The 15,459-nt window shown below is 36.9% G+C and overlaps 2 protein-coding genes across 2 annotated transcripts in view; one reads left to right on the top strand and one right to left on the bottom strand.

The window, feature by feature from the left end:
- Positions 1–15,459, top strand: part of LOC118747165 (pneumococcal serine-rich repeat protein-like) — a 283,337-nt gene that overhangs the window by 119,065 nt on the left and 148,813 nt on the right. The window lies entirely within an intron of this gene.
- Positions 6,835–12,249, bottom strand: LOC118746646 (probable cytochrome P450 4d14). The gene is made up of 5 exons (XM_036480508.1): positions 12,061–12,249; positions 8,096–8,482; positions 7,964–8,033; positions 7,319–7,884; positions 6,835–7,242 (listed from the first exon to the last, which is right to left on the bottom strand). The coding sequence occupies exons 1-5, from the start codon at positions 12,221–12,223 to the stop codon at positions 6,902–6,904; spliced, it is 1,527 nt and encodes a 508-aa protein (XP_036336401.1). The 5' UTR covers positions 12,224–12,249; the 3' UTR covers positions 6,835–6,901.

The following is a 15,459-nucleotide window of genomic DNA, read 5'->3' as shown; positions in this document are numbered from 1 at the left end:
CCCCCATGTAAGAGAACTATTCAAGTAACGCTACTAGAAGACAAACGGTGGGCTGCGGATTACCTGAGTGGTCGTCAGCAGTGTTGCCAGAACTTGTTGGACGAACCGGCTAAATTGGCAAATAAAACCGGCTAAAATGTTTCAACTAAATTTCACATGTTTTATTTAAATAAATCACGAGTAAAAAGACTATTTCTTGGAGAGAAGTTACAAGTTCTAGCCGGTAAAAATTTTGCCAGCAAGAATTTGCAATTAGGAAAAACATATGATTGTGGCACATGAATAAACAAGTTCCTTAAATTTAAAAATTTACAAACTGGAGCTATTTTAAAATGAAAAATGTGAGTTAATACTTGTTTACTTAATTAATTTAGTGATGATTTGAAAGGTTTTCGGCAAAAAAAACTGTGTAGTAAACCCGACAAAGAAATTGAAACGTATGTTGAAGAAAGTCGGACTGACAAGATATATACACGTAGATCCTGTTTTTTGCCCCTCTGAAAGAATTTAAAAATTCTATACAAATTTCTTTTGTTTGAAATGCAACCATGGACACTAGCTGGCAGAAAAACTTGCAAATTTGCGTTCGTACAGAAAATTGCAAGTTTCTCTACATGAGAGAAAATTTGGGAGCATTTTTTCTTACTATCTAATATTTTGAGTGATAATTATCGCTGGATTTTCGACGAACAAACCTATTGTCTTCCCTACAAGGCCTTCTCAGTCTGACCGATTCTCAATTCACTCAAATAGAAAGCAATACACATAAAAAACGCTGTAAAAATGTCCCTTCAATTTTAAGGCAGTCAGATTTTTCAGAAATCCCTTCAATTCTGATGTAAAATATGATGCCTAAAGACTGCAGATCTCTAATTTAGATGACCGGTCATATGACCGGCAGATGTCTCGTAGGATTCCCAGAGAGTTTTGCTTTACATAGAAATTTGTGCTCTTTTATTTTTATTTTGACTCACTTCAGTGTTGGTTCCTTTAATTCAAGTTGGCATTCGGGTTTTGGAATTTAAATAAGTTCTAGCAAAAAGTTTTGTTTAAAAAAATACATATGTGTATATAGTGCCTGAAAATATAAATTTTTCCCTTACCTTAAACATTTGGGAGTGGGCAAAAATGATGTTTTGTAATTTAGGCAGAATTGAATATGCGCTATCTGGGAAGACAATATCTACATGTAATATTTATTCTGTTTGTTGGCACTATATCCAAACACAAACGCATCTTAAGTGTCTTAACCCTTTCGGGACTACTGGGATAATACATCCCACCAAATTTCTAACTTTCGTATTTTCTTCACTTTGCATGCGATTGCTCAAATAATTAGTCCCAAAACCAGATTTAAGTGCCTACTTTCAATTGTCAACAAAAACATAGCGGTATATTTCAGTGCATAGACGCCACGTGACAAAGTATTTCCCGATATACGTGGAATTTGATCAGTTTTCTTCGGTAATTTGCTTAAATTAGTCGCAATAAAAGCGTGATCAAAAAAAGTTGCATTTGTTTGTATAAAAAAGTGTTTGCTTTGTTATATTAAATTATTAAGTGGTGTTTTTTGCTTTTATAAGTAAGTTAGAATTCATTTTATAAAATTGGGATATATACTCCCAATAAGTTTTTTACGTGGGATGCATTGTCCCAATATGTATTTTACGTGGGATTGATTGTCCCAATATGCTTTTTAGATGGCGAAAACGAAGCTAACTCAAGAGGATCTTGAGCGTATTATGTCTGAACAGTCAGACTCGGATGTTAATTTTGAGGACTCTGGGAGTCAATATTTGCTTGAAAGTTCTGAAAACACTGAATCTGCATCAGAAGTTGACGATAATATGGATGCGGCGAATGCGAGATACTGCCTGTTGCCCAGTGGGTAAATGTTGCTCCGGATGATTCTCAGAACTTCAATCCAAAGTATGAAATCCCAACTGAGCGAGACTGCAAAATTCTTCTTGATTTTACTCCCGATTGCACCGAGTTCAAAGTGTTTTCCACGATATTTCCTTACAGTTTGTGTATTCGAATTGCTGAATGTACTAATCAGCGTCTGACAGCTTTGAATCGCCGGGCTCAGTCAAAGCGAAATTTAACCGATCCGAATGAAATTCTGGGAGTTTCATTGATAATGCATTATAATAAGTTGCCTTCTCTGAAGGAGAAAAAACCCATCGATGGGAAATTCAGTTATAAAAACCTGTATATCACCAGATCGCATTTATTTTTGTCATCAAAGTTATATTTTATTGACTGCGATAAGCCCGCCGACGCTTCTAGAGATTATTACATCTCCGATGTTGTGCAATGTCTGGAACAGTCATTTGCAGCTGCTCGAAGTGAAAGTTGATTTCAGTCCATTGACAAATGCATGGTAAAATTCAAAGGTAGATCGAGCATGAAGCAATATATGCCAATGAAACCAATAAAGCGCGGAATCAAAATTTGAATGCGATGTGACTCGAAGACAGGATACACTTACGATCTTAATCTTTATACTGGTAAGGAAGCAAATGCTGTGCACTCTGAACCTACCACTCTTGGAGAAAAAGTAGTTTTGAAATTGGTTTCTTCAATTCGTGAGAAAGATGTTTGTCTAGCCTATGACCGCTTTTTTACTTCAATTAAAATGTTAGAAATAATCCCATACCCCGCACTTGGTACATACATGCAAAACAGAAAGAATACGCCTAAATTTATCGGAAAGTTGGCCAGAGGACAAAGTCAGCTTCAAATCAACTCTGGCGGTATTTTGGCAGCCCGGTGGATGGATTCAAAAGAAGTCCTCCTAGCTTCAAATTGTCATGAGCCGTCGCTTGTAGACGTTGATAGGAAGCAAAAAGACGGATCGAAGAAGAAAATTAAATGTTCTTAAATTATCAGTGACTATAACAGAATTATGGGTGGGGTCGACTTGGCCGACCAGAAGACTACCGTTTATGATTTCAATCGCAAGTCTCAAAAATGGTGGAGAAAAGTGTTTTACAAGCTACTGATGGTTAGCGTCACAAACTCATGGATTGTTTATACTGAACATAAGAAGCAAAAGTTATCACTGAAAGACTTTGTAGTCCCCCTTGCGGAAGCAATGATTTTCGAAGGAAATAAAAGGCGTGAGACAATGCCTCGTCGACAGGGAGGAAGAACTCCTAAGCGCTCAAAGACTGATAGCCTCAACGTTGGAGAGCACTTGCCAGTGGAGCAAGAGAAGCGTTACCGTTGCGTACGCTGCACTTCACTTGGAGTCGAAAGGCGAACAAAAATGATCTGTTCTGGCTGTAACAACACGCTGTGCTACAAATGCTTTGGACCAGGCATAGGCAGAGAACGAGCACACGCTCAAAGAGCAGAACCATCACGTGTACGTATACAAGCAAGAGCGTAACGATGAAAACGCGTCAGCATGTAAAATGACCCTGCAAAAAATTGTGCGACTAACCTCTAAAGAGAGTATGCCGAGATTACTCTCAATCGGGTACAACTGGGCATTAATTAGTCGCAACTAGTCTCATGCGGGTACTAATGGAGATCAATTGGTCTCGACTCATCCCTTATGGGTATAATTGGAGATCAATTAGTCCTCAACTCATCTCTAACGGGTACTATTAACGATTTAATGATATGTACGCACTTAGTCAATGAAATTTCATGTGCGGTGTTGGCTCACAGAGAGAGTATTCGCCTAACATAACTGAGCACCCCGGTTCGAATCTCAGCTGGCGCAAATTTTTATATTTATTTTTTAAAAGTCACTAGTCGCCTTTTATACCTGTTCGGGTATAAAGGTGAACAATTAGTCTCTTCATAGGACATGCTCGAACAAAAGCGAACAGTTCATTCCATATAAAGAGATCAAAAGTGGTATTAGTCGCATGCTCCTTTGCGATTGCTCCCGGAGTCATCCCGGATTAGTCCAATTTTTTGCAGGGGAATTAGGCACACTAACACATTCTCACTTTTAGCGATCGCTTGTTTGTGGTAGTGCCCACCTCTGCTTTGGACCTTTCCACAAATTAAATTAATAATTCTAACACATTATATTAATCCAATTAATAAGTCAAACAAATGTAAAATTTCATTAAAATGTAGCTATTTTTCTAATTTTTTTATTAATTTTCAAATTTACTATACTCGTCAAAAACTCTTATTGGGATTTTATATCCCACAGTAAATGTGTACTGGGAATATATGTCCCAGGATAAAAGGACGATTTTAGGATTTCTGAGTATGCAGAACATAATTTTTTAGCCCAATCTTTCAGTGTGCGCAAACATTTTTTTTGCGACTATTTCCGGTTTCCAAATAAAACTCCGTCCCGAAAGGGTTAACAGTGAAACAATTTCTTATTTTCTAAGTTTGCGAATAAAACATCACATTTAAAATTAAGACATTTCTAGCAAACATTTTATGAAGAAAATCCCTTCTTCGTTTAAAATAAAAATAAGGGTAATCGGCCCAATTTCATTCAACCCTGCCTGACATGAAAATTTTCTCCACGATAAGGCTAGTAGCCATTTCTAACAGATTTTGGGTCGCTTAGTCAAAAATGGAAACATATATACATATTTGAAATTTAAGAAAACAAGGAAAACAGCAAAATCGGCTAAAAACGGCAAATTTTTTTTTGCGAAACGGCTAACAAATCGGCTGCCGGCTAAATCGAAATTTCTCCGGCTGTTTGCTATCTCAACCGGCTAAATCTAGACGGAAAACGGCTAAAATGGCAACACTGGTCGTCAGTAATCTTTAGAGACAAATCGAGCAAACCTAGGAAAATAAAACAGCGAGTTCAACAGGGCGGTGTCCTTTCCCCACTACTGTTCAACTTTTGCATTTCTAAGCTCCCTCAACCACCAGAGGCAGTCTCGATTGTCTCTTATGCTGACGATTGCTCGATAATGGTTATTTTGCCGAGCTTTCTCGCTCTCGCTTTTGCCTAACCCTCTCGCCTACAAAATCCTCAGCAACGCTTTTCACCACTTCGAAGGAGGTCAGACTGCAACTGGGTATTCTCGTCGATGACGAACCAATTCCGACGTTGAATAGCCCGAAGATCCTCAGAGTAACCTTCGAAAGTCGGCTCTCCTTCTCAGCGCATACAACCGCAATTGTCAATAAAGTACAAAGCCGCAACAAACTCCTCAATCGCTAGCCGTCAGGACTTGGGGTAAAAACAAAGAAACGTTGTTGGCAACGTACAAGGCAATTTGCCGCCCGGCTCTGTACTATGCAACTCCTGTGTGGTTATCGGGGACTAGTAGGACGCTGTGGATGAAACTGCAGACCTGCCAAAACACGGCACTCAGACAGCGACAGGATGCCTTCTGATGCTGCCGCAACATCACCTGCGCGACGAGGCCCATATGCTCCCGATGAAGGAGCATAACAAAATGCTCTGCAAGCAATTCCTAGTAGGGTGTCACCGTGTTAGGAACCCGAACAGACATCTACTTGCGGAAGAACCCTCGCGACGGCACGTCAGAAGGCATCTATATGAAGTGACGGACGAATTCCGGGGGTTCATAAAACTACCCCTGGACCCAACAGCCTACCGACAGTTATATATACTCTCGACCTATGAATGCCGTTCTGGGCACGCAACTACCAGATGTGGACGAGATAGAGCTTCGTCTACCTCGGGAGACTCGGAGCAACTACCAGATGTGGACGAGATAGAGCTTCGTCTACCTCGGGAGACTCGGACACCATAGCCCAACTTCGATCTGACTACTGCAGCAGGTTGAACTCATACCTGATCAGAATAAATGCAGATGTGCCAAATGAATTCCCGGCATACGGAGAGACGCCCCATGACTCGCAGCATATCTTCGCATGCCCACTGAACCCCACCCTGATAACGCCTCTGGCCTTATGGACAGACCAACCTGTGTTGGCATTAGCTGAGGGAAAATACGACATTTCAGAGTTTTTAAAAATCTAACTTTAAAAGACGCACTGCGCAATAAAATTGATTTTAAAGAACAAAAAACTCAATCTGGATGTAGTGAACAATCTGTTTTCTATGAACTGGTCTTGCATTAATTAGTTCACTCGACCCAGATAGCACTGTATATTGTTTGTAGGAAGTATTTCTTTAAATGCGGCGTCATGTGTGGTTCTCCGTTTTTTTTTTTTTTTTGAAGAAAAATAAAAAAAATTCTAAAAATTCTGGTTAAAAAGGTCAAAATTTAGATAAAAATAGTAGCCTGCGGCCTCACCTCTGTCGCCTCATCAAACATAAGACCAATACTAATCTTCGATCCCCCTTTCAAATGAGCGCCATCAGTTCTTTTTTTGCCGACAACCCAAATTCTACATAGCTCTACGCTCACACCCATAGCTTTAGGCGAGAGGTTCGAGAGATTCTGCATTTAGCAACATCAGCTCTTGTCGATAGGGTCCTATTGACATCTCAAGCCTAAATGCCTTCCTGTTGTTGGCTGGAAGATCATGTGTTACTGTAAAAAGCATTGTCTCTTCCTTGATCAAAATATATAGAAGAAGCGAAGAGGCCTGATTGCTTTTTTTATCGTACCAGTAATGCTGACACTTAGGCGGTTACAGCGCCAATTAAGAAGAAGAAGAAGTGATGCTGACACCAGCTTATCTTTGGATCTCTTTGAGCTGGGCTCACTTGGATATTACTTATGCTTTCTTCAAAGAGACAGACGCTACTTTAAATAGGATAGATTTGGTAATAGTTGTATATGTATATTCAAACTGTAAGTTTCGGGTCGAATACCCAAGTTCCCCTCCGTGTAAGTGATCTTTTTATTACTGTTGGCATTATTTTTTAACTATTTCATATAACAAATATAAAATTTTATATCATGGAGTACCTACAAACTACAACGCATCAGTGGAAGAAGCCAGTATCAGCTAACCTGCGACGTTAAGCATATACTCGAGGCCTTAAACCCACCTTTATACCAGTGGTTGAAACCATCACTAAATTCATAATATGGCGTTCTTCCTCCCCCAACGGGAGGAGTTCGTAATACCGTAAAAGTTTACAAATCGTGCTCTTCATCTCGAGCATGGCAAACTTTTGACCCACGCAATTGCGCGGACCGGCGCTGAAGGGCACATAGGCGAATGGGCTTATTTTTTGCTTGGCATCGACGCTAAAACGTTCGGGTATAAATTTCTCAGGTTCTTCAAAGTAATCGGGATCACGTAAGGCGTGATAGAGGAACATCATCAAATTCGTTTTGGCAGGAAAGAGTTTACCATCTGAAAAGAACGGCAGGGAAGTTGAATAAAGTAGACAAACGACTTTAAAATTGCAAAGTGAAAGTGCTTTTCTCACCTAAATAAACATCCTCCTCAGTGTAACGCCCAATTATTGGCACTGGCGGATACAGTCGCATCGATTCCTTAATAACACATTCCAGGTACTTAAGTTCCTGCAGATCTCGCAGTGACACCGCCTGTCGCTTATCATCGCCTATTACGGCACGTAACTCCTCGAAAACTTTCTGCTGTACAGCCGGATGACGCGAGAGTAGGTAACAAGTGAAAGATATGCCGCTGGTGGTGGTGTCATGCCCCTCGAACATGAATGTATCCACTTCTTCGCGTATATCGGCATTGGTAAGCGGCCGTCCGGAGATTTCCGCTAGCAGCAACATATCCAAGAAAGCGGTACGATTTTTGGCGCCAACATCGTTCTGTTCGTCGGTGGGTTGTGTTTGAGGGGATCGCCTAGTTTGCTCCAATTGCGCGCGACGTTGTTCGATGACACTGCCGGTGAAATCGTGCATAAGCTCAATGCTGGTTTGGAGTTGCTTATAGCACGAAGGAGCAGTTAGGCGCAGCCAAAAATCGAAACGCTGCAAAGATGACATAAAACGCTCTGCTGTTATGGCGGAAACGCTGTTCGGGGAAATTTCAAGAAGGAAGAGTTTGATTGCATGATTGTAGGTGATCATATGCAGTGTAGGTGAATACTTACGTGCGCACAGCCTTGACATACGGCAGATTCGGTTGCAGTTGTGCGTTGACTTTCACGCCCATGGCAGTTTCTGAAAGATTTTTAGCGAAATGTTGTATATTTTTTTTACTCATAAGATATGATACCTCTTACCAGTTATCACATCCAGCGTCATCGCACATATGTATGGGTAAATATTCACTACTCCCCGACCGTCTGCCTTCTCCTTCAGCATGTCCATCATAATTGTACTTTGCTGATCGAAGATCTCTACGAATCCTTCGAGGATTTTAAAATGAAATGTAGGCGTAATAATTTTTCTGCGGCTATGCCATTTGGGCCCCGTACTTAGCAGCAAACCGTCTCCCAGCCAGCTGCCCAAAAGTGAGTAGAGATTATTCTTCGTCAGCACTTTTTGACTACTGAGCAGTGGCTCTAGAAGCTCGGGATCAGCCGTTAAAATAGTTGCTTGATTTAGAATCCATGCATTGCATGTTTTTCCATACTTCTTGAGGATATCGCCGTTAAATGTAAGTGTTTCTGTTTGAAAAAAAAAAATGAGTCGTATTAATGCATATCAATGTAGACCAGCTACTCTGTACCGAGTACACTTTTTATTACGAAAACTAAAGAATTTTTAATAAACTAAGAGGGCGATTGTGGCTAAGATATGTAGTTTAAGGTCTTTTGTAGGACAATTGAATGACTGTAGACAAAATAGTTTGAAAGATTTTGTTTATTCTGGCACGGAAGTCTTGCATAAAGAAGCTGGTTTGCCAACTTTCGTGGTGAAAAGCTCTTTTTACAGAAAACTTTTGACCGTATTCCAAATGGAGATGTCAATGATTTTCCCCGCGATGGCCGAGTGAGCAAACTACAGGCGTGCCGTTCTAGAGGTCCGAATTCGAGCCCTCGTACTGCGAAATTGTTTTTTTTTCATTTAATATACTAGATTTTATTGTTTTAAAAAGAAAAACATATATTCATATTTTTTGTAATTTTATTTAACTTTAAAAAAAACATTTTATTTGCTTATTTTTATTTGGTTGATTTTTTTAATTTAAATTTAAGTTTTTATTGTTTTGAAAACAAAAATAGTTATTTATTCAATATCTAATTTTTAGAAACTTATATTTTAACTTTTTTATTTGATTTCTTTCTTTTTTTATTAAATTTTCTTTTTTAATTAAATTTATGTTTAATTTATAAATTTCATTGTTTAAAAAATAGCTTTTTGATTTCATTTTTAGAAACTTTTTTCTTCTTTTTTTAACCATTTTTTTTTTTCGTTATTCAACTAGTTTTTCGTTTAGCTTATAGATTTCATTGTTTTATATGTTTATTTCATTTAATATTTATTATTAAATTTAACTAAATTTTTAGGAGCTTATTTTTTATTAAAAAAAAAATTATTTCAATTTCATTTTCTTTTATTTTATAGATTATATTATTTAAAAAAAACACATTTTTTTTGATTTCTTTTAGTATTTAGGTATCTACTTATTTTATTTTTATTTTTAGATTTTATTGCTTTAAAAAGAAGCATATTTTTTAATTTAATTTAATTTTTATAAACTTATTTTATTAATTTTTTCCTTCGAAAGACTGTGGTGAATTGAAAGACAGTTCCCGGAATCGCTGTAAGCATAGATAGCAGTGTTGATACATGCGTTTTTAAATTGTACTAAATTAATGACAAAAAGTGTAACTTTTTATTGTACTAGAATGAAAGGGAAACAAAAATGTTTAGCCAAAAAATGTCTAAAAACTCTGAATAAGAAATGTGAATTTTTGTTGAAACTTTGAAATCTGGGTTTATGTGTATAGTTTTTGCCAGACAATGAGCTAAACTTTGATAAAAAAAAAACAGCCCAAACAAGGTGATCGTATTATTTTACCGCGTGTTGTATATTCAAAAATAAAGACAAAACGATAAAAAATTAGTACAGTAGATAGATCAGTTTATATTAATGAAAATAAATCTCATAAAATGACATGACTAATACTATGTCTCCATTGAGAGATTTATTCATTAAGATTTAATAAATCCAGTTGCTAAATCACAACCGTCTCCATTACCACAACGAGATATGTTTGACGTTCATATTTTTAAATATTTGACGTTTGCTTATGTATGATTTTATAAATACAGTTGCTGACATTGATATACAGACAGATAAAAGGAAGGTACCAAGCGGAATTTCATTATATGAACTCTGAATATTATTGGCTTCTTATTCGTGGTAAATATGTATGTATAATATATAGTTTGGAAAGTGTAAAGAATGGTACCATATTTCGAATCATTTTTCCGAATTTAAGAAAAATTATCAAAACGTTAAAAAACATTTGCGGAAAGAAAAATTTTTGTAGAACTCTCTCAGGTTTTTCATAGGAGGAAACCGAAAATCCAATCGTGGGCCTTTTGCATATCATGAATACGAACTGAGTTCTAGAGGATGTTCGGTGCAATGTTATCGAAGCAGAACCATTATCAATATTTACTAACAAAAATATAAAAATCCCTAAAAATACGAAAATTCATGTTTTTATGATAGGCTAGATTTCAATGTCCTCAACTGTATATTGAAAACACAAATGTCATTTGACTTATGGCATGTGAATTTGTGGTTGCCACATCCAACAAATTGTACTTATTGATCAATATTATTGAAGATTTGACGAAGATTTAACTTAAATCGACTGCCTTTCGAGATTTAATTTTATATGGTAAATCTCAAAAGATTTAGCGTCAAATCTCGTCAGAGGGCTAAATCTTCATTAAATCTCACAATGGAGACATAGTATAAGATTAAGAATCAAAGCAAGATCTACTAACACCCAAGAAAACAGGTCAGAAGAGCCACAAATACAGACAGTAACCAACAAAATCCACAAAGACATTCGATTCTTGAGTTCTATTGCATCATTCATCAAAAAACTTTGTGCGCTTCGCCTCCCTTGGTGATATAATGGGCGTAGTTCTCAAAAATAATGAACCTCATATTCATGGTCGAAATTAAGTCGACTCTAAATTTAGTAGCAGCTTTTTTGGCAGATATAATTTTGATAGTTTCGGGTTTATTTTGACTATGAATATGGCCCTACCCCATTGTTTCCAAAAATTGCGAATGTATGTTAACAAATTTAAGATCACATTTGAATTTAGATGAAAAATCAGAGAGATCAAGAGTCACTGAAGAGTTTTCTTTGGTAATAAATTCTTTCATCGAGGTCTTCTGAATTCAAGGAGTTATCGGAAACACTCAAATTTATTATAAAGCATAAAAAAATAGAGAAGAAGAAGAACTTTGTCGATAAATTTCGATAATTTGATACATATCTTTGATAATTCGACTCGTTTCGATAATTTTCGATCAATTTTGATAACTGCACGTTTCGAAGGGTCGATGAATTTCAATAACTCAAAATTGTGTACGTCTCGATACAAATCGATAACTCGATAATATTTAGATACCACTATAAATTTCGATAATTCTGTTAATTTTTATGTTACCACATTTCTCGAATGCTATCGGCAAATGTCGATAACTCGTTACACTCTAGTAACACGATAAAATTCGATAAGCTGTGGTAACTCGATAGATTTCTATAACCTTGAAATTTCGATAACTCGATATATTTAAAAAATTCCAAAATCTTCGGATTCGATAAATTGACAAATTTCACAAAATCCATAAATATCGTTAACCCGATACCTTAAGATAACTCAATAAATTTCGTTGACTATAAATATTGATAATGTAATAAATATCGATAACTTCATACATTTTCTTTAACTTGACAAATTTCGATAATGCCATACATTTTTATTGTTAGATAACCTTGTACATATCTGTAAATTTCCACAACTAATTTTCTGTGTTCATAAATTTCGGCAACTTAGATAATAAACCTTGATCAATTTGAATAATTCGATACATTACGATAACTCAATAAACATGTATAACTCGATGAATTTCGATAACTATAAACTTCGGTGATTCCATAAATTTTTCTCGAAAATATGACTCACCTTTGAGATATGTACATACATATGTACATTCAGAGGCGGTTAACTTCGAAACATTGGACACAAAATTTTCAACTAAACTTACCGGCTGCCGACACATTGATGAGATGATGTGCTGAACCTATTATTGGTAGACTCGAAACGGATTTAAGGCCGTTACTTTTAAAAATCTCATTATGACGCCTTTTGTACAGATAGTCCCAGCCTAATAGCACTGCCACCAAACCTATTAGAAGCGCGACAAACATTTTTTTTAGACCGATCTGAAGTTCGAATGCAGCACAACTGCATGCAATTTCTTTGTGTTTTCTGAATATAAGAAACAATAATTCGATTAGATACGTAAAGTACATTGCACCTGTGAAATTAAAGACTCATTGCCGATATGATAACTACATACATTGTAATCGATAAGCCGTAAATTGTCATAAAATCTACTTGCCGATCGGAGGAGATGTACAACTGCAGGTGCCTCCATTTGTTTAACACAGCGATTCCCAAAGTGGTCCAGGTGGACCCCCAGGGGTCCTCGGGAGACTCAACGGGGGTCCACGTTGGCGTAAAAAAAATATGGTGGTCCATGAGTTGCAAGTGGGGGTCCACGAAAATTTATCTGGTTTCGATAGTAAAGAATCAAAATGGTTGCGTTATAGCCTTTTTATTTAACTTAATTTTTTTTGAGTAGTGTATAGGGCTCTTGACGCACTGCTGCACTTACTGTCACTTTGTGTTTTCATACATGCGGAAGCCTTAAAGTCCACCTGCAGACTAAAAATAAGCGGATGTTGGTATAACACTGAGTGTGGCGCGGCGAAAATTGCTGGCGGCAGCAATTACCTTTGTTGAAAAGATTCTATAATGTTGAGTTCCCTTGGATTCAGTTCCAGCACTGAGACCGGACTCACACATTGTCGAATCTTCACTGATGGTCATGATCTGGAGGCTTTTTCGAAGTTAATGGGGATAAACTTCACTTTTATGTTGGGGAATATGCTTCAGTTTTCCAGGCTGGGGTAATTGCAATTCTCAAAGCCCTGGCCTACGTGGTAGAACATACATAGGTGGAGGGGAAGGAGTTTACCTGCCTGCAGTGACAACCAAACTGCACTTAAGGCATTGGCCAGCCCTCTAACTACTTCAAAACTAGTTTTGTAATGCAAGTCTCGACTAAATTATGGTGGCAGGTCACTCAGGAGTACCTGGTTATGAAACATCTGACCATTTGGCCAGAATTGGCTCAGACCAGGCATTCCTCGGTACGCAACCAGTTTTAGCACACCCACTTTCGGCCATCGAAAACACCATCAGAAACTGGGTGAATGCTTCGCTCAGCAATGACTGAGAGCCATCGAGTGGATGCAGATGGGCAAACCTCATGTTCCCTTCGATCTCAGAAGGTCTATCTAGTTTTTTGCTCTCACTGAGCAGACGGGACTGCTGAGGGGTCACTTCTGGCACAACCTGACTATGATAGGCGTAAATGACAAGTCCATTTGTCCATCCTGCCTTGAAGAGGATGAGACGGTGGAACACTTTTTGTGCTTCTTGCTTGCTTGGTTGTTTGTCAGCGATTTTTCTAAACTCGTTTCTCTATTGTCAGTTTCTGAATTAAAAGTTTAGCGTAAAAAGCTTAGCCGTTTTGTGGTTTTAAGTTTTGTGTTTTAAAAATGTGAGTGATAAATATTTTTCGCCTCACTTTAAAACTCGTAGCGATAAAAATAAAAATGCTGCCATCAACAAAAATAAACTCTTTACAAATACTCCACGTACAAAGTTATGAGTTAGCCGAACATTTGATGTGTTTATGGTGAAATAATGTAAATAACGCTAGGGGTCGAAGTGCTCTTAAAAAATATAACTCCTCAGAGCGAGAGGGTATTTTGATGGATTTACGTGCTGTATTTTTTAAAACCTGCAAGTGTGTAATCTCATTATCAATTATATAAATAGGCAATCATGTTTCCTTTACACCCCTTTTACGGCTAAACTGTACTTCTAAGGTATAACAATATATCATTAGAAAGGTATTTTGATGCTGATGTGCAGGCAATTTTTAAAATTTCAAATTAGTTTAAAATAGAGCGAAAAAATCAATTCAAAAGTCACACCAATACCAATGCCATACATGTACATCAATGATGGGCAAAACGCCACTCGCGAGTAGCGTCTGCGTCGCAGCGCTTATACGTATACAGAAACGACGCAGCGAATTTCAATTCAGTCTGCTTTCAGTTTTCATGAGAGTGACATTACGCTTCGCCGTTGAATATTTTTATTCGTAATTTCAGCGCGTTGTTGCCACCTATATATGTAACAATGCCCAAAATGGCTGCGTATGAGTGCCAATTACAGTTTTCGGTTTTAAGACAAGCCAATAATGCCCAATGCTTGTTATGTGGTAATACGACTACTTGGAATCGTACTTTTAATATAAGGCGACATTATTTGTCATGGTAAAAAAGTCAATCTGCCGAACTGTGTAAACCAATTTAAAGTTTTTTGTAATGGGTTTTATGTATATATGTATGTACGATACGGCAATTTAATATATTTAGTATACTTTATTGAATACTGAGTTTTTTACAAAGTTTAGAAATTTTAAATTCGTGAATTTTGTTGTTGAATAAACTATCATTTTTTAAAACATTAGTTTAATGAAATTAAATTAAAAAACTTTTCATGCACGTACATATGTACTTATAAAATTTAATTTCATAATTCATTATTTGAAATTATTTCTTCATTATTTTTTTATTATATTTTATTATTTTCGTTTCATGTTCATAATACAAATTAAATATAAATTTGTAAGAGCGTTTTCTAACACGCGCAAAAAACGACACACTTTTGTACAATATAGAAAAGTGGCAACTGTTACTCAGCGCGATTCACGAATACCATGACAAAATGAGACTGTATTGGTGTGCCCATCTATGATGTACATGGTTGGGGCGGAAATGCCTCCTAAATGTATGCTTTAATATTGATAGTGAATTAAAGAAACGTGCTAAGCAGCAGTTTAGGAATAAGATGTATGTATGTATGTACATGAATAGATTAGCCTCAAACAAGGATGAGATAATTTTGAGTATGGAGAAGAAGAAAGGGATAAATACAGAAATTAAAATAAAAGTAAAGAAACCTAAATATAAAGACAAAGAGGAAGGAAAATTTAAATACCTAACCTAATAACAATGGTGGGGGTGAATATGTTTATGAAGAAAAGAATGGACATATTTAGATCAGGATAAAGGAAAGGATAAAGATGAAGAAGAAGATGAAGACCAAAACGAGGAAGAAGATGAAGATGAATATGAAGATAAGGATAAAGATAACTTATCTTAACTTAACTTACCTCACCTCAACTCATCTCACCACCGCTTAAAAACTTACTCCACCTGAGTTCGCTACACATTAATTCACCACACCTTAACTCCCCACACCTAAATCCACCACTACTTCACTCCCCACACCTAAATTCACC

The sequence above is a fragment of the Rhagoletis pomonella genome, unplaced genomic scaffold, assembly GCF_013731165.1.
Source record: "Rhagoletis pomonella isolate Grant_MI unplaced genomic scaffold, Rhpom_1.0 Rhpom_scaffold_00011, whole genome shotgun sequence".
In the NCBI taxonomy this organism is placed as follows: domain Eukaryota; kingdom Metazoa; phylum Arthropoda; class Insecta; order Diptera; family Tephritidae; genus Rhagoletis; species Rhagoletis pomonella.
Note: the sequence above shows the minus strand (reverse complement) of the source record. Positions and strands in the feature narration are given on the sequence as shown.

What these genes read in the sequence shown, in the direction of transcription:
- LOC118746646 (XM_036480508.1), bottom strand. Translation starts at nt 12,223, where the DNA reads ATGTTTGTCGCGCTTCTAATAGGTTTGGTGGCAGTGCTATTAGGCTGG. An exon ending in GACGCTGGATGTGATAACTG is followed by an intron (nt 8,034 to 8,095) that starts GTAAGAGGTATC and finishes AAAATCTTTCAG; the next exon opens with AAACTGCCATGGGCGTGAAA. An exon ending in TATGTCAAGGCTGTGCGCAC is followed by an intron (nt 7,885 to 7,963) that starts GTAAGTATTCAC and finishes TTCCCCGAACAG; the next exon opens with CGTTTCCGCCATAACAGCAG.